This window comes from Mustela erminea, chromosome 19, assembly GCF_009829155.1.
Source record: "Mustela erminea isolate mMusErm1 chromosome 19, mMusErm1.Pri, whole genome shotgun sequence".
NCBI classification, from domain to species: domain Eukaryota; kingdom Metazoa; phylum Chordata; class Mammalia; order Carnivora; family Mustelidae; genus Mustela; species Mustela erminea.
In genome coordinates, this window is record NC_045632.1 from 13,223,920 (window position 1) to 13,247,934 (window position 24,015).

Here is a 24,015-nt window from a genome sequence, read left to right on the forward strand (position 1 = left end):
GTCTCCTGGTCATTCTTGCTGGCAAGAGCGATAAGTGGTGCCGAAACCCGGGAACCCTCGGAAACCGAGGAGTTCTCAGTGAACGCAACGATCCAGTAAGTGTGCACAAAATTTCAGATAAGAAAGTTCCTAAGTATAGGACGAGAAGTAAGAAAGTTCCTAAGTATAGGACGAGAAGTAAAAGCGTTCCTAGGCATAGGACGAGAAATAATGGGATCAAAGTTTACTAAGATGGAGGGATTACTGACGGAAGTGCTTGAAGCTAACGGCACTCCGCTAAAAACGAAAGCAGCTCGGCAGTTCTTGAAAAAGGTTGAGGACTTCTTAATATTCCTCAATGGGAACATTTGGGGGAAGAACCATAAAATGGTTAAAAATGTTATCGAGGAAGGTGTTGAGGTGATGGAGCAGGTCAGAGAAGCCTCTAAGGCAGGATCTAGCAGAGGGGGAGAAAGTTCAGAGGAGAGCTCCTCTGAAGATGAGCTTGGGGAAGCCATGAGGCACTTAAAATTAAAAGAGGTAGTCCCTAATGAACCTTTAAAGGGAAGAACATACAAAGAAGCCAGGAAAAAATATGACTCCCTAGCACCCTCTGTCAGAAGGTCAAGAATTCCTACCCCTGAATGTAGGCCTATAGCGCCACCTGCAGAATGGCCGCCACCATATAACACTTCATGCTCCCGAGGGGCATGCGGTTGTCCAGAATGTAGAAATGCAGGATGGAGGGACATTACGGACTTTACTAAACACTCCCCTCTTGCATACCCAGTGTTAGAAGATCAAAATCAACAGAGGTTTCATCAACCACTAGACTTCAAACTTATTAAACAGTTTAAGGAAGCAGTCACTACTTATGGGCCACAGGCTGCTTATACACTTTCACTTTTGGAAGCAGTCGGTAGCATGAACCTTACCCCAGACGATTGGACTAACATGGCAAAAGCAACTCTGTCTGGTGGACAATACTTGATATGGAAAACTGCTTGGCAAGAGTGTAGCTCAGAAACTGCCTGGCATAACGCCGCGTCAGGGAATCCCCACTGGAATATTGACATGCTCATGGGAGGAGGTCAATTTGTGGAACAAAACAATCAAATTGGGTACCACCCAGGGGTGTATGTACAGATAGCAGCTGCAGCCACTAGGGCTTGGAAGACCATACAGGGTTCTGGCGATTTGCAGGGACAACTTTCCAAGGTGTTGCAGGGGCCTAATGAACCCTATGCTCACTTTGTAGATCGTCTGCTCCAAGTAGCAAGGCGCATATTTGGGGATGTGGACCAAGCAATGCCCCTTGTTAAACAATTAGCCTATGAACAAGCAAATAAATGGTGTAGAGAGGCTATCCGCCCTTGGAAGTCTAAGGACCTGACTACGTATATCAAAGTGTGTCGAGACATCACTGATACAGTTGTTCAGGGCCAAGTTATGGCAGCAGCAGTAGCCCAAGGGATAAGAAGTTTCAATGGAGGAACCAGGAGTTCTTCCAAGGCTTGTTTCCTTTGTGGAAGGGACGGTCATCTTAAGAGGGATTGTCCAGAGGGTAAAGGATCTCCTAGACCAGTCAAGCCCGCACTTGGGTTGTGCCCTCATTGCCGTAAAGGGAATCATTGGGCTAATGAATGTAGGTCCCAGAAAGATATTCAAGGAAATCCCCTGCCACCGAATAACTGGATTCAATCCAATGACTCAAAAAACGGGAAGCAGGGCCCCGCACCCCGGGGCCCGACACAAATTTATGGGGCGCTAACGCAAATGCCCAGGACATGGTATCCTCCCTTGGAGAAAGGCGTGCAACCTCTGGATCAGCAGGGCTCGATATCAGAGCAGCCACCCGAATGGTCCTAACACCGGAGATAGATCACATCAGAGCCCATATGAGCCTACCGGGACCATTATCCGAGGGCAATGCTCTAGCAGACCACAATAGTCGTTTCCAACTTATTTGCCCTACCTTAGAACAGGCGAAGCTGTTCCATAGCAAATGGCACGTGAATTCTAATACCTTAAGATATAGATTCCATATCACCAAAGAACAGACAAGAGATATAGTAAGGACCTGTGGGAATTGTGCCACATTACTCCCTCAGCCTTCCTTGGGGGTAAATCCCAAAGGCCTTCAAGCTAATCACCTGTGGCAAATGGATGTCACACATGTACCTGAATTCGGGCAACAAAAGTACATACATATATCAGTGGACACTTATTCGGGTATCATAATGGCTACTCCCCTCACGGTGGAGAATTCAAAACAAGTCATCACACACTGCCTACGATGCTTCGCCGATTGGGGTATCCCAAAACAAATAAAGACAGATAATGGACCTGCATATACATCAAAATCTATCCATCAATTCCTGAGTCAATTTGGTATAGTCCATACTACAGGTATACCCTACAATCCACAAGGTCAAGGAATAATTGAACGAGCCAATGGCACCTTCAAACGATGCTTACAAAAAATAAGAAAAGGGGAAATAGGGGATGACTACAAGTCACCCCGTGATCTTACATCTCTCACCCTTTACATTTTAAATTTTTTGTCCTTGGACCATAATGGTACATCTGCAGCGGACAGGCATTTGGCGGTTACCGAACGCACTCTAGCCCAGGCAAAGTGGAAGGATATACTCACGGGCCAATGGAGAGGCCCTTACCCGGTCCTAAGATGGCACTGAGGTTCTGTTTGTCTTTTTCCACAGGATGCCCAAGTGCCTATCTGGGTCCCGGAGCGACAGATTAGAAGAATCGATCAACATGGCCCGCCCCGTCCTGATGCTCGGCCTGATAGCGATCCTGGCAACACCAGCATCCCTTCAACAGATGCACCAATGGGCAATAGTGAAAGCCTGTCCTTCCCCATGCCACTGACGAATGAGTCCGCCATCCTCCCTCCTGTATACCTACTTTCATTCCCATGCCCGTTTCTGTAAATCCTAATGATTTGCCTGTATTGCTCTCAAAACATAAAAGAGATTTTGGGATCACTGCAGCCATTATTGCGGCTGTAGCGGCCTCCGCAGCTGCAGCAACTGCAGTGGCTATAGCTCTCACCACGTCTGTACAGACTGCCTCCACTCTTAATAACCTAACTACCGGAGTTGCAGAAGCCCTCGCCACACAAGAACTAATTAATGGCCACCTTCAAGCCGGCATTATGATCGTCAATCAGCGAGTAGATCTAATCCAGGAACAAGTGGACATTCTCCAGAAACTATTGACGACCGGATGCATCCAATCACTTTCTGGACTTTGCATAACCTCCGTGGCCTATAAGGACCTTTCTATTGCCGCTAATCTGTCGAAAGAGTTAAGCAGACACCTAAATGGGACATGGTCCAATCAATATTATAATTTGACAAGATTGTTAAGACAACAAATATTCACTATTAATGCAACTAAGATTGACATAGCTCCATTACAGGATTGGGTACCAATCACTCTCGTTTGCTAAAGAGTGGGCCGTTATGGGTGCAGTATTAATTGGACTACTCCTGAGCTTGATCCTTATGTTCCGCTGTTTTGCATCATTACATAAACAACAACGTAGACAACAGTTGGTGCTAGTACAAGCTTGCATGGCACTGGAAGCTGGTACATTTCCCCAAATCTGGCTGGCAGCGCTAGATCGGTAGTCAGTGATGGGTAAGATTGGCTGCATGCACATAGCAACCTAAGCCAGGAGTTCTCCAACCAGGGGGAATTATCCGATGATGGGTAAGCATGTTCATGGCAGCTGACAACCTAAGACAGGCACGATCTCCTGCCTTGCATGCCTAATATAAAAGAAAAGGGGGAGATGTCGGTGCCTGAAAGTAAACATGCCATTAAGATGGCAGATGGATGCGAGCCAGTAGGCGGAACTGAGGATTAAGGAAGTAGTCCAAAATGCCTCTTGTATCTATGTGGCTGCAAGTGATTGGTTGTACAACTTTGGTATATATACACATGCGCGGGCGGAGAAAGGGGAGATCCCAACAGCTACCCAGAAATAAAGCTTGCTTCGCTGAGGTCTCCTGGTCATTCTTGCTGGCAAGAGCGACACCGCAGGGCTACTGTTTGGGCTAGATCCTTTCGTAAAGAATGGAAGGGGAGACTGATCACCTCCCATTAGCCAGGGATACCCAAAGGGGAGGGTGTCCAATCTGTTTGAATCTGAAGAGTGCCTGACTGTGTGAATGTGTCTGTATGGCTCCACCCGCACTAGGGCTCAAAACCCCTCCCCTGATTTAGTCTGCCCCCTAAGGGAGGTTGCTGGAGTTGAGGGAGTTGTTCGAGTTCATGTGCCCTTCTCTCTACAAGACCTTTCCCAAATTGAGAAACGTTTGGGCTCCTTTTCGGCCAATCCTGATAACTATATCAAAGAATTCCAATATCTGGCCCAAGCCTATGACCTAACCTGGCATGATTTACATGTGGTCCAGACCACCACCCTCACCACAGAGGAGAGGGAACGCATCCAGGCTGCTGCCCGGGAGCACGCGGATCAGGTCCAGCGCACTGATGCTTCCATGCCAGTTGGAGCCTGGGCGGTCCCAGCTGTAGAACCAGGTTGGGATTATCAGGATGGCCAAGATGGCCACTGGCGCAGCGACCGCATGGTCCAATGTCTCATAGATGGCATGCGGGCAGCCTCTAATAAGGCCGTTAATTATGACAAGATTAGGGAGATTGTCCAGGCCCCTATGAAAACCCCACCATGTTTCTTTTTTCTTTTTTTTTTTTTTAAGATTTTATTTATTTATTTGACAGAGAGAAATCACAAGTGGGCAGAGAGGCAGAGAGAGAGAGAGAGGAGGAAGCAGGCTCCCTGCTGAGCAGAGAGCCCGATGCGGGACTCGATCCCCGGACCCCGAGATCATGACCTGAGCTGAAGGCAGCGGCTTAACCCACTGAGCCACCCAGGCGCCCCCCCACCATGTTTCTTAACGGTACTGGCTACTCATTTAATCTCTCAATCGGCACCGGATATACAGAGAAAGTTAAAGAAGGCTGAGGAGGACCCTCAGACCTCCATTTCTGACTTGGTGAAAATGGCATTTAAGGTCTTTAATTCCCATGAGGAGGCGGCTGAGCTTAAACGACAAGCCAGACTCCAGCAAAAGGTTCAGTTGCAGACCCAAGCCTTGGTAGCAGCCCTGTGGCCGGCCGGCTCTGGGAGCCAGCAGAGAGGGGCAACCAATCGCACCCACCCCGGGGGCCTGTTTTGAATGAGGGGCTGAGGGACATTGGGCTCGCCAGTGCCCCAATCCAAAGCCGCCAACTCAGCCTTGCCCTCAATGCCATTTGATGGGCCACTGGAAATCCGACTGCCCTAACCTCGGGGTATCTTCGGCGCCTCAACGTGGGGGACCCCCCGAGACAGTAAGTCCGGCCTTCAACTGCTTGGATTGGAGGACGACTGACGAAGCCCAGACTCGGCCACCCCTCTCACCCAGGCCGAGCCCAGGGTTACGCTCCAGGTAGTGGGTAAGTCCATCTCTTTTTTGCTGGACACGGGGGTTACCTACTCTGTTCTGCCTTCCTACTCGGGACTTACTCGAACCTCACCAATTACTGTTATGGGGATTGATGGGACCTCCTCCAATCCTAGGGTGACCCTTCTCCTTACCTGTAGCCTGGATGGGTTCCCCTTCTCCCACTCATTCCTAGTGATTCCTTCCTGCCTGGTCCCTCTACTGGGGAGGGACATTCTCCAGAAACTGAGGGCAACTGTCTGCCTCTCCCCTTCCTTCCCTCTATCCACCTCAACCCGTCTCATCCTACACCTCTCCACTCCCCCGACCCTCACTCCAGATGACCTACCTACTGTAGATCCTCAGGTGTGGGACATCTCAGAGCCCATTATTGCTTCCCACCTTACCCCGGTTAAAGTACAGCTTAAGGATAACTCTAAGTTTCCCTCTCAAGCTCAGTTCCGTATTTCCTTAGCCCCCCGCCGGGGCCTGAAACCTATCATAGAACGGCTTTAACGTCAGGGACTCCTGATCCCCATCATTTCCCCCTGTAACACCCCATCCTCCCAGTATGCAAGCCCTCAGGGGCTTATCGACTGGTACAAGACCTTAGGCTTATCAACGAGGCCGTGGTCCCCCTCCACCCAGTCGTTCCTAACCCTACTGTCTCGCGTTCCCCCAAACACCTCTCACTTGACTATACTGGACCTAAAGGACGCCTTTTTCACCGTCCCCTTGCACCCTGATTCCTATTTTCTTTTTGCCTTCACCTGGGAGGATCCCGACACGCACACTTCTGGACAACTAACTTGGACTGTTCTACCCCAGGGTTTCAGGGACAGCACTCACATTTTCTGCCAGGCCTTGACTACAGACTTACAGCAGTGCGTCCTTAAGGCCAGTACTCTACTACAATATGTGGATGACCTCCTTTTCTGTAGCCCCTCCCTCTCGGTCTCCCAAGACGACACCTCCACCCTACTTAACTTTCTGGGGGCCAAGGGATATCAAGTCACCCCCTCTAAGGCCCTCAACATGACCTTAGGGCAGCCCATCACGGTCTACTCTCCCGCCGACTCACAGACCTTAGCCACCGATCCCTGGCCCATCTGACTCCTCCTCGTCTCCAGCTATTCCATCTGCTATTCCTAGAAAACCCGCATCTCACTCTCTCTACCTACCCCCGCTTAAACCCTGCAACTTTACTGCCTATACCCTTGCCAGATAAGGGGTGGATCTACATCCAGGACAGGATTGCCCTGCCAGGCAATCTGGCGCACACCTTGATTACTGACATCCACCGATCCCTCCATAGTGGCCCATAGGCTCTCCACTAATTTCTTCAGCCATTGTTTTATCATCCTTCCTTATCTAAGGTAATCGAAGTTGTCCACAAGGCTTGCAAAACCTGTTCCTCCGTGAATTCACAAGGAGGAATCCGCAGACCAGGGTCTAACCATCAGCTCCGAGGTCATCAGCCAGGGGAAGACTGGCAACTGGACTTCACTCAGATGCCTCGCCATAAAACCTTTCACCACCTATTAACCTTGGTTGATACATTCACAGGCTGGATCAAGGCATACCCCACGGCTCAGGAAACAGCGGATGTGGTGGCTACAATACTCATCGAGCGCATCATCCCGAGGTTCAGATTGCCCCAGACCCTCCAGTCGGACAACGGACCCACCTTCATCTCCGACAGGCACCCAACAGGTAGCTGAGGGCCTCAACATAACCTGGAAATTTCACATCCCATACCACCCACAGTCATCTGGTAAGGTAGAAAAGGCCAACGGGCTGCTCAAATCCCAATTCACCAAACTTACCCTAGAGACCCGTCTTTCCTGGCCCACACTTCTGCCCATGGCTCTCACCAGACTCCTGGCTACACCCCACGGGCCTTCGGGCTTAAGGCCATTCGAATTACTATTCAGCCGGCCCTTTCTTATAAATTATAGCCTTCCGGCCATTTCCCCGCCTCTTTTATCCTATCTACCTTACCTCACTCTACATCGTAGGGATACCCCTCCCTATTGACTGGCCACTCCCCAACTTCAGGGCCACAAATAGTACGGTTCATATGGGCCCCATTGGGGAAAACATACCTATTATTAATGTGTCCTCCCCCCTTACCACCGCAGCTGCCATATCACTAACTCCTCCCTCCTGTACTGTACTCCCTCGAGAATATTTCTCTCGTGCCCTCAGGGAACCTGTCGCTGCCTGACCACTAATGACTCTCTGGGGTGTATATTCATTCTACTATCTTCTTCTACCACCATCTACTCTGAATCTCAGCTGCTATCCATCCTATTACCCCAACACCATGGAGGAAGGGCTGCCTTCCTCCCATTCATTATAGGGGCAGGAATAGCCACAGGGGTGGCAACTGGAACAGCGGGGATAGGGACTTCCATAGACTTTCATGACAAACTCTCCCAAGCCCTGAATGATGACATGGAACGGGTTGCTGACTCCCTCATAGCCCTACAGACGCAAGTCACCAGCCTGGCAGCCTTAGCTCTACAGAACCGACGGGCCTTAGACCTTCTGACCGCTGAAAAAGGGGGGACCTGCCTATTCTTAAATGAAGAATGTTGTTACTTTGTTAACCAATCAGGTATAGTTACCTCCAGGATCAAAGAACTCAGGGATCGGATCCAAGCACAGCAGTGAGACTCGTCCTCCTGGGGCCTGGACCCTTACAACTGGGTAACCTGGCTGCTCCCTCTGGCAGGACCTGTATGCATAATCCTCCTTCTAATCTCAATTGCTCCCTGTCTTTTCCGGTACTTGCAGGGTCGCCTACAAGAACTTGCCCGAGTATCCGTCAATCAACTCCTCCTCCAGCCCTACTCTCACCTGCCCACTTCCGACTACCCCTATGAGGACGCCCCCTGTCAGCAGGAAGTAGCTAGAACCAAGTCGACGCCCCTGACACCATTATATTAAGCAAAAGGTCGGAATGTTGGGCTGGCAGGAAAGGGCTACTTAAGATGGCGAAAGTTCCCGCCACAAGACCTAAGCTCAGACAGGAGAACAAAGGCCCAAGCAGGAATCTGAGACCCTCCCGCTCAGGGTTCCCATGGACCAATGGGACCCTGACAAGCAGGAATCTGAGACCCCTGCCCCGGGCTCCTGTGGACAAATGGGACCTCGACGAGCAGGCGAAATATCCAAATAAGGGAAACTTCCAAAAGACCCCTGAGCTTCCTCTGAGACCCCTTAAAAGCCCCCTCCTCCCTGCCTTGGGCGCGACTCCCGCCACTCTGCTTTCCAGAGTCGCAGAACCTCGCCCGAGGGTGCCCACCTCCTCCCGGCGCAACTTTCCTGGCTCCCCTTCTCCTGAGCCCTGAAACTTCGCCGGAGAGCGTTTTTAATAAATCTTGCCTTGCACCCACTTTGCCTGGTGTTGTGTTTATCTCGCAGGAAAAAACTTTACAACTTAGTCTTCACTACTAAAGATTAAGGTGTTTCTAAAAGTACAAAATTTTGCTACCTGTAAGGCTGATGGATATGAGAAAACAACTCTGTGTGTAGGAAAAGTAGATGATATGTAAGAAAGATTTAAGGGATGGGAATACATTTTGTTGAGGGTAAGAGAAGGTAATTTTGTCCTAAATGAGATGGTTGTTTAGAAGGAAATGACTTGGGACAAAACCTGAATGCAAAGAAAAGTTGTAGAAGGTTTGTGAAGGGAAATCTTCAGAAAAGGAATTTTAGCTGTGGTCAAGATGGACTAAAATTGAAATGAATGGGTTTTATTTTTTTTTTATTTTATTTTTTTTTAAAGATTTTTATTTATTTATTTGACAGAGAGAAATCACAAGTACACTGAGAGGCAGGCAGAGAGAGAGAGAAGGAAGCAGGCTCCCCGCTGAGTAGAGAGCCCGATGCGGGACTCGATCCCAGGACCCTGAGATCATGACCTGAGCCGAAGGCAGCGGCTTAATCCACTGAGCCACTCAGGCGCCCATGAATGGGTTTTAAAGGTACATTGGTATAAGACTGACATTGTCTCTGTTCAAAAGGACAAAGTTTTCTTAGATTAATTGATCTTCTGTTACGAAAATGTAAATAAATGGTTTTCTCTTTGCCTGCCCAGAAAACTCAGTTTCTATGTTTTGTTTTATCAGGTGTTTAACATCCCTAATTATATTTAGGCATGTGTTTTAAAACTTTATAAGATTTTAGCAAATGTTGACAAGATTTAAGTTGTGAATCTCTTTAACTCAGGCCTTTCCTTGGTGTGCGAAGTTACTCACGATGTACTACTGAACCAATGATAAACCTTGGATTACATTTGGGAAAATACTATAACTATTCTAGAGATTCTATGCATTTCCTAAAGTTTTAATGTTTTGATAGATCATCACTTGATATTGTAATTATGGAAATGTTATGTGTCACAGAAATAACCTGATTTCCTTGCCAGCTAAAGTGGAAACTCTTGTCTCATCAACTCTAACCATATCCCTTCTGAGTTTTTGTCATTTATAATTGTTTTAATTCTTTTGTAAAATGAGTTTTATCTTAAAGCAGATTCATATAAAGGACTTTCAGGACAAATACAGATATTTGATGTACTTGAAAATCCTAAAACTGAGATGGGTAAGAATTTACAAAACTAACTAAAGCTGCATTCACCAGATTTAGTAACATGGGACTAAATGAACTAAAACACCATAGTTTTGTCTTATTTTAAACATCGCTGGTTTTCTCTAATGTTTGCTCTTCCAGACTAGGGATACTTTTTCTTAAGTTACCTGTAACTCACAGAGATATAAAAGTATTGATTTGTAAACAAATCAAAGCATTCAACTTTCTATCTGAACCCTCTGAAACCAAAAGGTCTCAGTAAGTATTCTTTCTTCCATGGCAATCAGTCATTTGCATAAGTTCAGTAAGAATTGGTTCTCCTTGTAACAGGACACCATTGGAAACATGGGTTATTTTACCAAGGCTTTGACTGGAATGTCATATTTGAGAAAGACATGCATAGACTCAGATATGACCAGACAGTTTTAAGGAACTAAGGTTGACTTTATGAAACCTGAAGCCATAAAGCCCTTGGAACTGTTGGCCTGATACCTTGCTTACAGAGTTCCTAGCAGCCTTACCAGGTGAGTAAAGAATGTCACTCCTGGGGTGCCTGGGTGGCTCAGTGGATTGGGCCACTGCCTTCAGCTCAGGTCATGATCCCAGGGTCCTGGGATCAAGCCCTGCATAGGGCTCTCTGCTCTGCTTCCTCCTCTCTCTCTGCCTGCCTCTCACCGACTTGTGATCTCTGTCTGTCAAATAAATAAATAAAATTAAAATCTTAAAAAAAAAAGTCACTTCCTGGCAGGATACTTTGGGAACCTCAGGAAGAGGAAAAGGCATTGGCCCAAATCAACAGGTATTGCAGGCATGCCTGATGGCAAGTACATGGCTTGGCTTCTGGACCAGAGAGGCTACTGAAAGTTAAACCTAGAGATTCCTTAAAAGAAGTTCCAGCAAAGCAGATTCTAAAAGATCTATTTGATCACACTCACTGTTCTTGCTGAGCTTATGTAAATAATTAGGCCAAGTTTGTTAAAACTGGACTTGTTTCTCAAATAAATTAGTCCTGATTTGGCTATTTCTGGAAATGAGGGTTATTTTAGAGAGAAAAATTATGTTTTAATAACACAGCTTTATGGATGTTAAATTCTAGATTTGATTGTCTTTAAATGTTTGTTTACCTAAGCTAAACAATTTGAGGTAAACGTCAGAGAAGTTGCACAATAGCTTCTTTAGTCGATCTTACTATTTTGTGGGGATATTAGCAGAACCCCATGGCACATGATGATACAACTGGAAAAATGGGATTCATTCCCCTACAATTGTGTAACTTAACTAACACCTTGTGTGTGGCTGGGATAATGAAACTGCCTAAAAGCCAACATACTGCACTCCATAGGATTAACTATGGACTTGTGGAGATAATAGACGATCCCACTTTCTTTATGAGTGGATCAGATGATGCATGGGGGACTCCCCTTACCTCTTGACAAGTTTTCTCCCACTTGCCAGTGATCCTCTGTAATCAGGATATTGTTAAGGCTGGACCACTCAAAGGACTTCTTAATGGTTTCATCCCTTAGTCAAATTTATCCTAGAAGCCACCTCTGTTGAGGTGAAATTGCAAACAGATGCGTTAGTGAAGCATAGAACAGCCCTCCTCATAAAAAGAGCCTTAAAGCTCACTATGGGACAGTCCCTGACTGTAATGACATCACATCAGGTCCAGATTTGTCTTAGAAGCCAAAGGGCACCAGGGGCGCCTGGGTGGCTCAGTGGGTTGGGCCGCTGCCTTAGGCTCAGGTCATGATCTCGGGGTCCTGGGATCGAGTCCCGCATCGTGCTCTCTGCTCGGTGGGGAGCCTGCTTCCTCCTCTCTCTCTGCCTGCCTCTCTGCCTACTTGTGATCCCTCTCTGTCAAATAAATAAATAAAATCTTTTTTTTTTAAAGATTTTATTTATTTATTTGTCAGAGAGAGAGAGAGTGAGAGCGAGCACAGGCAGACAGAGTGGAAGGCAGAGGCAGAGGGAGAAGCAGGCTCCCTGCGGAGGCAAGGAGCCTGATGTGGGACTTGATCCCAGGACGCTGGGATCATGACCTGAGCCGAAGTAAATAAAATCTTTAAAAAAAAAAAAAAAAGAAGCCAAAGGCCACCAGTGGATGATGGAGGCTGACTTATTAAATACTGGGCCATACTTACAGATATGCTAGAAATAATACTTAAAACTTGTCAAACTTTAAACCTAGTTACCTGTTTGCCTGAACCTGACCACTGTACCTCTTTCTCTATAGAGCAAAAACTGTTAAGATGTTATTGATCTTGCTTACTCTATCTGGCCAGATTTAAGATGCCCCTGTTAAAAATACGAATGACAGTTGGTTTACTGATGACCATAGTTTTCATAGAAAGAATAAGAAAAGCTAGGTATGCTGTAGTGCTCACTAGCACTTTTCAATTGCCAAAGCCTTAAAAATAAACATTAACACTGACTCCAAATATGCCTTCCTGGTACTACATGCCCATGGAGCTATTTGGAAGAAAAGGGGATTGCTGTCAAGCCATAACTCCCCAATCAAATATGGGCCTAAGTTACAAAACCCTCCTTATCGCTATACTGAGGATGGTGTATATCAAATCTGGGATACATATTTGTGGTTCACACCACTATCGGACAGCTCAGTCAAAAGGCAGTTTTCTGCTGGGAACAAAGAAATCATACATATGGTACTTGGCAAATAACACATGACATCTAGGATAGCTATCACTAGAAATGTGTTCCCAAATAATAGTACTCCAGGCTACTGACTGGTTTGCTACTGATTGGATAAGGCGACCTGGCATTAGATGGTCAGCTCCAAACGGAACCTACTGGATATGTGGAACTAACCTGTGGCCCTGGCTTCCTCCAGGGTGGATAGGTCGCTGTACCTTAGGATTTGCCTGGATTCATGGGTGCGTTACTAAGACCAGCACCACTCCAGCTAATCTCCCCAATTTAAAGCAAAGATGGACACGATCTGTTTTTAAATGGTATGATCACTTAGCATCCATTTTTGCTCCATCTGCGGGACTAGAAGATGTCATGTGGCATGAGAAGCCCTTAATAAATATCATACAAAGGCACTCAATGATTCACTAAATAGCATCTCCCTACTTAATACTGAAGTCTCACAGATACACAAGACAGTCCAGAAAGTAGGATGGCCTTAGATGTCCTGACAGGAGCACAGGGTGGCACATGCACAATTATCAAAACAGAATGTTGTGTGTACAACCCAGACTATCACAAAATGTCACAGGACTAATAAAAGATACGAATACCCAGATTAAGGCTCTACAAGATCCTTCTCTCTCTCTCTCAGTGAATGGTTATCTTCCTGGTTTGGAGGAGGACTATGGCCAACAATTAAAAATCTTTCTTAGGCATCTCATTCTTTTTTTTTTTTTTAAAGATTTTATTTATTTATTTGACAGACAGAGATCACAAGTAGGCAGAGACAGGCAGAGAGAAAGAAGAAAGCAGGCCCCCTGCCGAGCAGAGAGCCCGATGCGGGGCTCGATCCAGGACCCAGAGATCATGACCTGAGCCAAAGGCAGCGGCTTAACCCACTGAGCCACCCAGGCGCCCCATTAGGCATCTCATTCTTACAGACTTATTAATCTTAATATGTTGCTTTGTTCAGTGTTTCTCTACTTGGTGCCGAGTCTCCATTGCTGCAATGACTTCACCATGACAGATGATCCTGACCACACACAGAGACACTTCTTCACTGTCAGCTCTGGATTCAGCTGCCTCTACCTTTCCTAACTCCCCTATACGTTCCTCAACTGATCAATTTTTTTTAAAGATTTTTATTTATTTATTTGACAGACAGAGATCACAAGTAGGCAGAGAGGCAGGCAGAGAGAGAGAGAGAGAGGAGGAGGCAGGCTCCCTGCTGGGCAGAGGGCCCAATGCCGGGCTCCATCCCAGGACCCTGAGATCATGACCTGAGCCAAAGGCAGTGGCTTAACCCACTGAGCCACCCAGGTGCCCCATCAACTGATCAATGTTGACCCGAGTAGGTAGGCACAGCTCTACGCCCCTATTCAGCAGGAAGAAGTTACAGAAGATGAGACCTTCCACCTTCAACCACCTTAAAGATTTAAGGGTCAAAATTGTTCAGGGGGGAATGATGAGGGAGCAGAAGGCTGGCTGAAGACAAAGCAAAACCTGGCAACTTGCACCCCCTCTCCCATCTGCTCTCCCTCAGTAGTATGTGTAGCATTCCTCAGGCACACCTGACCTTATCAATAGCACAAATTCCAGAGGCAAATAACTGAGTTCCTCAAACCTCAATGTCACCTTTCCCACCATAAACAAAACTGAAGGAGGCTGAGGTATAAGGGAATGTAAATATAGTTAAATCTCTTCTAAACCTAAATCTCACTAACAAAGACGATTGATAGCAAGATTGTGACATCCCACCAATAATCTCCCACCTATCTTGATGTTAATGGCTGGCCTAAAGACAACATTGATCAAGCCCCACAGGCAAGGCCTACAGTAGGCCTCCGATATCTTGGCACCTTATAGGCCCTCTTTAGCATATGAAAACTCCATTGAAACCTCTCTTTCCCTCACCTTCCCCCAACCGCAGGGTATATAACCTGTCATCCCTGACAACTCTGGGCAGCAGCTTGTCCTGCCCACGGGTCCTGTCCCCTTGCTTTAATAAACCACCATTTTGCACCAAAGAGGTCTTAAGAGTTCTTTCTTGGTCATCGGCTCTGGACCTCAGCCCACCGAACCTCACCTAGATTCTAGAACGTCATCAAACTCATACTTGGTTTTCAGAAATTTTGTAGGTGTATGCAGAAAAATGCAGGCACAAGACAAGCACTCCTATCTTCCTGTGGTTTTATTATGTTCAAGGAAAGGAAACACGAAGCAGAAATATGAAATCTGTCTTAGAATCTGGCAGGTTTGATGGGAATAACGTGATGGGCTTTTGTGAGAAGAGGGGACTGGATGTATTCTTTTTTTTTTAAGATTTTATTTATTCTGGGGCGCCTGGGTGGCTCAGTGGGTTAAGCCACTGCCTTCGGCTCGGGTCATGATCTCAGGGTCCTGGGATCGAGTCCCGCATCGGGCTCTCTGCTCAGCAGGGAGCCTGCTTCCTCCTCTCTCTGCCTGCCTCTCTGCCTACTTGTGATCTCTCTCTGTCAAATAGATTTTATTTATTCATTTGACAGAGAGAGATCACAAGTAGGCAGAGAGGCAGGCAGAGAGACAGAGAGGGAAGCAGGCTCCCTGCTGAGCAGAGAGCCCAATGTGGGACTCGATCCCAGGACCCTGAGATCATGACCTGAGCCGAAGGCAGCGGCTTAACCCACTGAGCCACCCAGGTGCCCCAGGACTGGATGTATTCTTATACTGCTCATGAAGGAAGCCCTTGTCGATAAAAACACCACTAAGCAAAGATGAGTCATGTTGGTCTTCATTCTTCTAGGGCAACCGGGATGCCTGAGGAATGTCACATATATCCCATAGTGGCGGTGTCAGCTTCTGCTTTGCCCTCAGCTTCCCTTCTCTTCCCTCTGAATAAGGAGAGGGTATTTCGTGAGAAGGGGGACTGGATGTAGTATTACATGAGCACAAATGAATCCCTTGCCCTAAGAACACAACTGAGCAGAGATAAGTCAGTGGGTCTTTGTTAGTTCTGTTAAAGGATAAACTGAGCTGCATTAATATTTCCAAATGGCAGCTCTTTCACCCCACCTGTCCCTTCCCCATGCTTTATTTATTGTTTTAAAGATTTTATTTATTTATTTGACAGAAAGATTACAAGTAGGCAGAGAGACAGGTGGCAGGTGGGGGGAGCAGGCTCCCCGCTGAGCAGAGCACCGGATGCAGGGCTCAATCCCAGGACCCTGAGATCATGACATGAGCTGAAATCAGGGGCTTAACCCACTGAGCCACCCAGGCACCCCTCTTTTCCCCGTACTTTAATAAAATCACCTTTATGGTGTTGGGTCCATGGTAAAAGGAGTGAGACTGATACAAAGTGAAGGTCGAGCAAAGCTTTATTTCGCGCCAAACATCGAGAATCAAACTGACCAGTCAGCGCCATCTCTATGCCTTACAGACTAGCTTTTAAGGAAAAAGGGCATGTGGTTGGGCCTGGGCACGTACAGGTGGCCTATGAGATTGTAACACACAGAAAGCTGCGCAGTCATGCTAGGTCACACATAAGTGACTAACTGAATTATAATTTATCCTATACTAAATATTTGAACTAGCCTATCACCTTGTTCAGAATTGGTGCCCAAAATATACCCTAAAGGTGGAGCCCATACTCCTTGGTAGCTAGGGAGATAGTATGCACCCCCACTGATTGAACACCTCCACTCAGCATGACCCACCCTTCTATTTGGGCTTTGTTACCTGGGACTGGTTTCTGGGACTTGTTTTAAGTAAGTCCCCTGGAGAAGGGGGAGCAGGGACAGTTTAAGTTTCACTGTATAAACAACAAAGTCATTTTTTAATGAGCAGATGGAATCGCTCTGGCTAAATAGGCCCTCACAATAACACCAAAATAATTTTTACTCCAAAGAGCTTATTTAGCAAACAGCAAATCCATTCAGGCAGCACCAAACAAAACTAGGGGAAACGCTGTTCTAGACCAATTGAAGGAATCCAAGCAAGGATGGTATGTGATTGGCTGTAACGTAGGGAACAGCCCAATTCAGACAGCCTACTTCCTGCTTGAGGTGGCCTTTCCTTAGCTTCCATTTCCGCTTCTTTCCCTGGAGGCTTTTATAAGAATTTGGTCCCGGTTTGGCTTAAGTTTGCTCAAGTAGTGGCTAGGGCAGGGAGCCACCTGAGTCTAACGGGCTCCTTCTGGATTTGGAGTTGGAAGCAAAAGGGGCAGGTGGCTCTAGGTGGCTTCCTGTGGAGCCTTCAGCAGTCGGGTCCCTGGAACTCTAGTCCTTTAAGGCTTCAGCCTGCTTGGCTCACTGCAGAGGCACTCAGCAGCTGTGCACTAGCACCCTTCACTCTGCCACTCCCCAATCTGTACCACCACAGCCGCCCTCTACCGGGGCCTGGAGTGAGACAGTGTCATCTTCCCTGGAAACCTCCTTCCACAGTGTCATCACTGCACTGACCTCCCCATCAGCATCACCTCAACTCATTAGAAATGGTGATTTTTTGGGGCGCCTGGGTGGCTCAATGGGTTAAGCCGCTGCCTTCCGCTCAGGTCGTGATCTCAGGGTCCTGGGATCGAGTCCGGCATCGGGCTCTCTGCTCAGCGGGGAGCCTGCTTCCCTCTCTCTCTCTCTGCCTGCCTCTCCATCTACTTGTGATTTCTGTCAAATAAATGAATAAAATCTTAAAAAAAAAAAAAAGAATTAAAAAAAAAAAAAAAGAAATGGTGATTTTCTGCCCAAAACTGAGACCTATGGACTCAGACTTTTGGAGAGGAGCTCCAAAATTACCCCCTTTTTGCATTAACCAGTTTCCATGTCACAAGGGAACACATTAAAACATTCCATCTCCTTCCTCTGGATCCTGTGGATGGGGCACCTAGTATTCTTGTGATTCACGAGAATCTCCTCTACAACTACAGGATTTCATGACCTAGGCTGTGAAACGTTCCAGCACACATTTCTCTCTCTCCTGAAAAAGTTAATGTCTAAAATGTCTGTTTTTCTCCTATTAAGGGATTACGACTCTTTGATGAGCACAGAAAATGATCATGGGAAAGGAGTATGAGTTTTCATCACTAGGCTGGGAAGAAGGTGGACTCCTGTTGCAGAGGCCAACTCCAACCTTTCTGCCTCACTCACACTGGGTTTTTAAAGCTTAGGGCAGGGACGCCTGGGTGGCTCACTGGGTTAAGCGGCTACCTTCAGTTCAGGTCATGATGCCAGGGTCTTGGTATCCAGTGCCATGTCAGGCTCCTTGCTCAGTGGGTAGTCCCTTGCCCTCTCCCTCTGCCTATCGCTCTGCCTACTTGTACTCTCTCTCTGTCAGATACATAAAAACCTTTAAAAAATAAAAAATAAAAAGCTTCGGGCAGCTAACCAGAAAAGGGAGGACAGAGGTCTGAAACATTTCTGCACTACATGCACACTCCATGGTGCAGCTACACACGTTACCACAGTGCTGGGCGGCTGTACAAGGGGTCTCCTTCCTTAGTGTCTACGGGTCACCCAGAAGGCTCCGTTCTGCTTTGTGGCATGCACAATGCTCAGCTCTTTCCAGGAGAGAGAGCATGACCTGTAGATGAACAGAGAGAGGTTAGTCCATCATGGAAGCATAGGGCGCTTGTTAAACCTTCAGGGTTAGTAGGTTGGCTGGAGGGCCCAGGGTGGCTTCACCCATACACACTGCTTTCCTTAGGACGAAGAGAGGACCTTGGCTGCCCCGGTTTTGATCTCAGACTTTCAAGTCATACGCTTCTTTCCAGCTCGGTCATTAACTGCCTTCAGCTCAGGTCATGATCCCAAGTCCTGGGATGGAGCCCTGCATCAGGCTCCCTGCTCAGCAGGAGGCCTGCTTCTCTCTCTCACTCCCCCTGCTTGTGTTTCCCCTTCCTCTCCGACAAATAAAATCTTAAAAAAAAAAAAAAAAAAAAAGCTGGGAGGTCGACCTAGGGGACAAATGGTTTATTCAAGGACTTTGGGGGATATTAGGCAAGAAAAGGACTCTGCACCACCTCCTCCAGTAAGATCTGTGTTCTTGGCCCTAAAGGCTGGGAGTATCTGGAAGACTACCTGAGAGGAGGGTGGTTCAGAAGAAGTGTCTGGTAGTCCTTTAGGATTCCAACAAGTATGCTGGCTCGGAGAGGTCACAAAAGCTACATCCCTGGAGGAAATTGTCCCTTGTCTTTATCTTTTTTCCTCCTGCACCTTGACATGTAAGCACCAGAGGGCAAATCAGAATTCATGGGTTATTTTACCACTATCTCTTACACAGGCTATGTGTCTGAACGTGAAGAATTTATGAACACTGATCCCGGCCAGCCAGGCACATCATCTGGGGATACCCTTTTGGAAGACATACACCCCATCAGGGGCCTGAGGTGTTCTCTGAGGTACCTAACTGCCCAATCATCTAGATTACCAATTACAGTCCCCCTGCCCCTGTGGGGGTTCCAAGTGGAAACTGCACAGCCGGTCACAAGGCTCCTGTGAAGGATGTGGGTAGAGATTCCACTCAACAGTGCCCAGCAGCCTGGGCTATCAGCTGTGGACAAGCAAAATATTGTTTCCACAAGCACTGGAGAAGGTCTCAAGTGCTCCCTCTTCACGGTGACCTCTGAGCACACACAGCTTCCTGGCACCAGACCACAAAACCCAGATGTGGATTCTGAGGAGGCCCTACTACTAGAGCTGATGTAACACACCACCACACTCTGGGTGACCAGACAAGAGAAATTTATTTCACCCCAATCTGGAGTCTCGAAATTGAACATAAGATGTCAGCTGGGTTAGTTTCTTCTGAGGCCTCTCTCCTTGGCTTGCAGATGGGGATTCCGTGTCCGCCCATGGTCATCCCTGGGTGCCAGATTCCTCATCTCCTCTTCTCATGGCGCCAGCCATACCGCATGAGTCCATCCTAATAACCCACTTCAACCTCATGATGTCTTTGAAGATGCTCTAACTATCCTCACCTTGTGAGGTATTGGGGGTCATACTGCAAAATTCGGATTTGGGTATACAATTCAGCCCATCACAAAGGTCTTGGGTTATAACGCAAATTAACACACAGGTTGGAGCATGTACATATGTATATGCACGTCAATATTACTGATACATTTGCAGTGTTCCTCTCAGAGACACAGAAAGTATGGGATGGAATGCGATCTGCTCATTCCTTCATGTGGGAGAGCCCGATGCTGCTTTCAACCGCCCCTTCGAGTGCACACAATGTCTAAGATCAAAGGTAATTAAACAAACATGGCACTTACTGATACATTAATCAGAGCAACACGGGGCACACAATTCCTGTGTGGTGACCTGGAAGCTGCAAATAGTCATCAAAGCATCAGGAGACCAGCAACACCCCTGTGGGACTTAGCCTTCCTGTGCGAGTGACCACCCAGAATTCACATTGCCCACTGTGGATCAACACTGGTCACATCCATGCCCTAACTGGGAACGGAACAAGTGGTTTCAGGTACCTAGAATAAGGATGAGCAGGCCGGAAAGCGGACAGCTCGGCATCATTAACCCATGGTGGGGTGGTGACGACACTACTGAGAACTGCCAGCCACCAGACACTGCCACAGACACTGCCAGTGACTTCCATCTTGCAGTGACTTCACACACATCCAAAAGCACTATGCAGGTTCCGAATTTTTCTGAAAATGGCTGGTTCTTATGGGAAGTCACTGCACTGGGGACATTCAGGGGAACCATGGTTAATTCAGGTAGCTGTCTACCTCAGAGGTTGTCCTCCAGCCTAAACGCCACTACAGAAGAAGTATACCACCTTTGCTGTTTTAGATCCTTCCTGCAGTGCAAAGGCTGTAATGATGTCTCAAAGCATTATGACTCATAGAGATTTCCCACATTCATGGCACTCTAAGGCCTTTCTCTTGAGTGAAGTAGCTTGTGACAATGGAGGGCAGTACTTGTAATAAAAGATTTCCCACATTCATTGCACTGATAAGGCCTGTCTCCAGTGTGAACTCTGTTGTGAGAACGGAGGGAAAAAACAGTACGGAATGATTTCCCACATTCATTGCACTCATAAGGCTTTTCTCCAGTGTGAAGTGTCAGGTGGAAATGGAGGGCAGATCTAGTAAAAAAGGATTTCCCACATTCATTACACTCATAAGGCCGTTTACCTGTGTGATGCATTTTGTGTTTACTGAGGGTACTTTTTTGGACAAAGGATTTGCTGCAGTCAGAGCATTTATAAGGTCTCTCTCCACTGTGAACTCTCTGGTGATCCTGGAGCTGTTTACTAGTGATGAAAGATTTCCCACATTCACTGCACTTATAAGGTCTCTGTCCCGTATGAAGTATCTGGTGAGTACGGAGCGAAGAATTTGCAGCAAAGGATTTCCCACATTCATGGCACTAGTAAGGCTTTTCTCCAGAGTGAGTTCTCTGGTGACGAAGGAGGGCACTAAAACTCATAAAGCATTTGCCACATTCGCTACACTTGTAACGCCTTTCCCCAGTGTGAGTTTTCTGGTGATAATAGAGAGCAGGATTAGAGGTAAATGATTTCCCACATTCACGGCACTCATAAGGTCTTTCTCCAGTGTGACGTCTGCAGTGATTACGAAAGCCAAAAAGAGTAGTACAACATTTCCCACATTCAATACACTGATAAGGTTTCTGTCCAGCATGAGTTTTTTGGTGAAAACGGAAGGAACATTTAGCAGTAAAAGATTTCCCACATAAATAACACTTGTAAGTCTGTTCACCAGGATGAAGCTTGATGTGATAATGGACAGAACTTTTTCGACGAAAGTATTTCCCACATTCAGTGCATTCATAAGGCCTTTCTCCAGTGTGAACTCTCTGATGACGACAGAGGGAAGAATTCCTAGCAAAGGATTTCCCACATTCACTGCACTTATAAGGCTTTTCTCCAGTGTGAACCCACTGGTGAGAAGAGACTTGAAATTTACTTGTAAAAGATTTGCCACATTCATGGCACATATAAGGCTTTTCTCCAGTGTGAACCCACTGGTGACAAGAGAGAAGTGAATTACTTGTAAAAGATTTGCCACACTGATGGCACGTATAGGCTTTTCTCCAGTGTGAACACTATGATGATGATGGAGGCCACTGCGACTCATAAAAGATTTGCCACATTTGCTACACTCGTAAGGCCTTTCTCCACTGTGAACTCTGTGGTGATAACGGAGGGAAGTAATATGAACAAAACATTTCCCACATTCATTGCATTTATAAGGCCTTTCTCCAGTGTGCGTTCTCTGGTGAGAACGGAGAGATGAAGTACTGGTAACAGATTTCCCACAATCACTGCACTCATACTGTCTTTTACCTGTGTGAGATCGCTGATGATAACAGAGGGCAGACATAGACGGAAAAGATTTTGTACAGACATGACACTTATAAAACCTATCTCCAGACTGAACCCTATGAGTAATCGACACTGAGCTACCACTGACAGATTTCACACACCCGCTACAAACATAATTTTTCCCTCCACTGGGTAACTTCTGGACATTACGGGGGACAGATTTACCACCAAAAGATTTCCCACATTTGCTGCACGTGTACTGCCTGGATCCACCCTGAGTCTTCCCATGTTCATTCAGTGTTGGTCGTTGCCCAAGGGATTTTCCACATGGACCAAACTCATGATGTCGTGCTCCAGTATGGTATCTCTGGTGTATGGCAAATAAGGACTTGTACCTGAAAGTTTTCCCACATTCACTGCACACAAAGCACTGTCCTCCAAGGTGGACACCCTGGTCGCGTGTATCTGTGTGTTTGGGACCAAAGGCATTCTCGCATCCTCCCCAAGCGCCACGACTGCTTCCGCACTGTAACGTTGCCCTGCACTGGGGGATCATGTCTGGTTTCTCCCCAGTATGAGTGGCCTCTTGTCCAGATGCCCGAGCCAGACAGCAAGTCCTTCTCAACCTCTCCACAGGTAAAGGGCTTTCCGAACTACCGAATCCCCAGCTCTTGACAGCAGAGGGCCCTGTCCACACAGCTTCTGAATGGTTTTGCTCCCGCAGGCTGCTCCTGCTGGCTGCTGCTGCTCCAACTTCACACTGAAAGAAAATCGTTTCCCGCAGGCCCCACACCTCAACCGTTTCTGCTGTTTTCTTTCCCCTGGAGCTCAGCCAAGTGGAAAATGTCTCTCAAGACGGGACCGCACATCTCACAGGGGTGGGTCTTCCGGGAAGACAGAGCAGCCCTGGGCATCCAGGTCCGTGAAACGCCTACGGAAGCGCTCTGTGCAAAGGGGGCCTCCTCATCCTCTGCTCCACAGCAGCAACCTGAAAAGCAGAGAAACGTTGGTGAAACACGTGCTTGGCTGTAGCGTGGGGTGAGCCCATCACACACGCACCCGACTCACCTAAGCAGGATGTACACCATGCTTTTTCCAGACAAAGGAGACAGAATTCATTTGAAAGACAGGTAGCTGTGCACAACTGGGCACAACCAGTCAGAGTACTGGGGAGAGCACACTAGAAGGACAGAAAACTAGGGTATGACACAAGGAAGACAGCCAGAGCCTACAGCTTATCCTTTGCCCAACGGTTTGTGTAGGTCCATTTCTGCCGCTGAGATTTGGCTGAGTAGAGGCTACAGGAATATCCCACCCCAAGAAATTTACTTGTGGTCAAGGTCAGTTGAGGGCATGTGAATATGTCACGGTAAAACTTTCAGGGGGTGAATGCTGAACCACATGGAAATAGCAGTGAGAGATACGGTGCCATGTGGAGGCCCGAGAAGCATTAATTACCCCTATACTGGACATCATGGAAGTACCAAAGGGTAGAATTCAGAAGTCCACAAACTGTCAATAGTAAGGAAGGAAAGATAGAAATGGGGTGTGGCCATCTGCGTAGACACCGCAGTCAGGTTGAAGAAATTGAAGAAACTCAGTATGATCTGAACACGGTGCTGGTATCACACTTTTCCCAGCTGCCATCCACCAGAACCAGGTTCCCTATGAGCCCACCTGCTCATGCGTGGAGCACGTCCGTGCTATGTATGACACACAACGGACTCTTCCCTGGAAGCCTCCCTGAGCAACCAAAGGGTACCAGAAGCATACCAATACTGTAGGAAAACGGGCCAAGGGGACCGCCAGCACTGTCCTAGAGCTACTCAGGACACAACAAAGAAAAACATCCTATGCGACTGATGGCAGCAGGAAGGTGGCAAAGCAGAAATCATCCCTCACCTCAACAAAAAATCAGTTCGACAGCTGTCTATGAGTGGCCTTAGCCTGAAGTGCCCAAGAGCCCATTAACACTGACTAGAACACAGCAGACCATCAAAGGGGGCACAAGCACACAGAAAGA

General features: G+C 47.2%; 1 protein-coding gene and 1 pseudogene across 4 annotated transcripts in view; both read right to left on the reverse strand.

The window, feature by feature from the left end:
* Positions 1-19,406: 19,406 nt before the first annotated feature.
* On the reverse strand, positions 19,407-21,853 carry LOC116579407 (annotated as a pseudogene).
* Positions 21,854-22,659: 806 nt separating this feature from the next.
* The window catches only part of LOC116579347 (zinc finger protein 271-like), a 55,388-nt gene continuing 54,032 nt past the window's right edge, over positions 22,660-24,015 (reverse strand). For all 4 annotated transcript variants that reach the window (XR_004281232.1, XR_004281233.1, XM_032324592.1 and 1 more), the window contains exon 3: positions 22,660-22,980. Coding sequence is in view for 2 of the 4 variants with exons in the window: in XM_032324592.1 (XP_032180483.1) it covers positions 22,787-22,980 (194 nt within the window). In the remaining 2 variants the exon portion in view is untranslated. The remainder of the gene's footprint in view (positions 22,981-24,015) is intronic.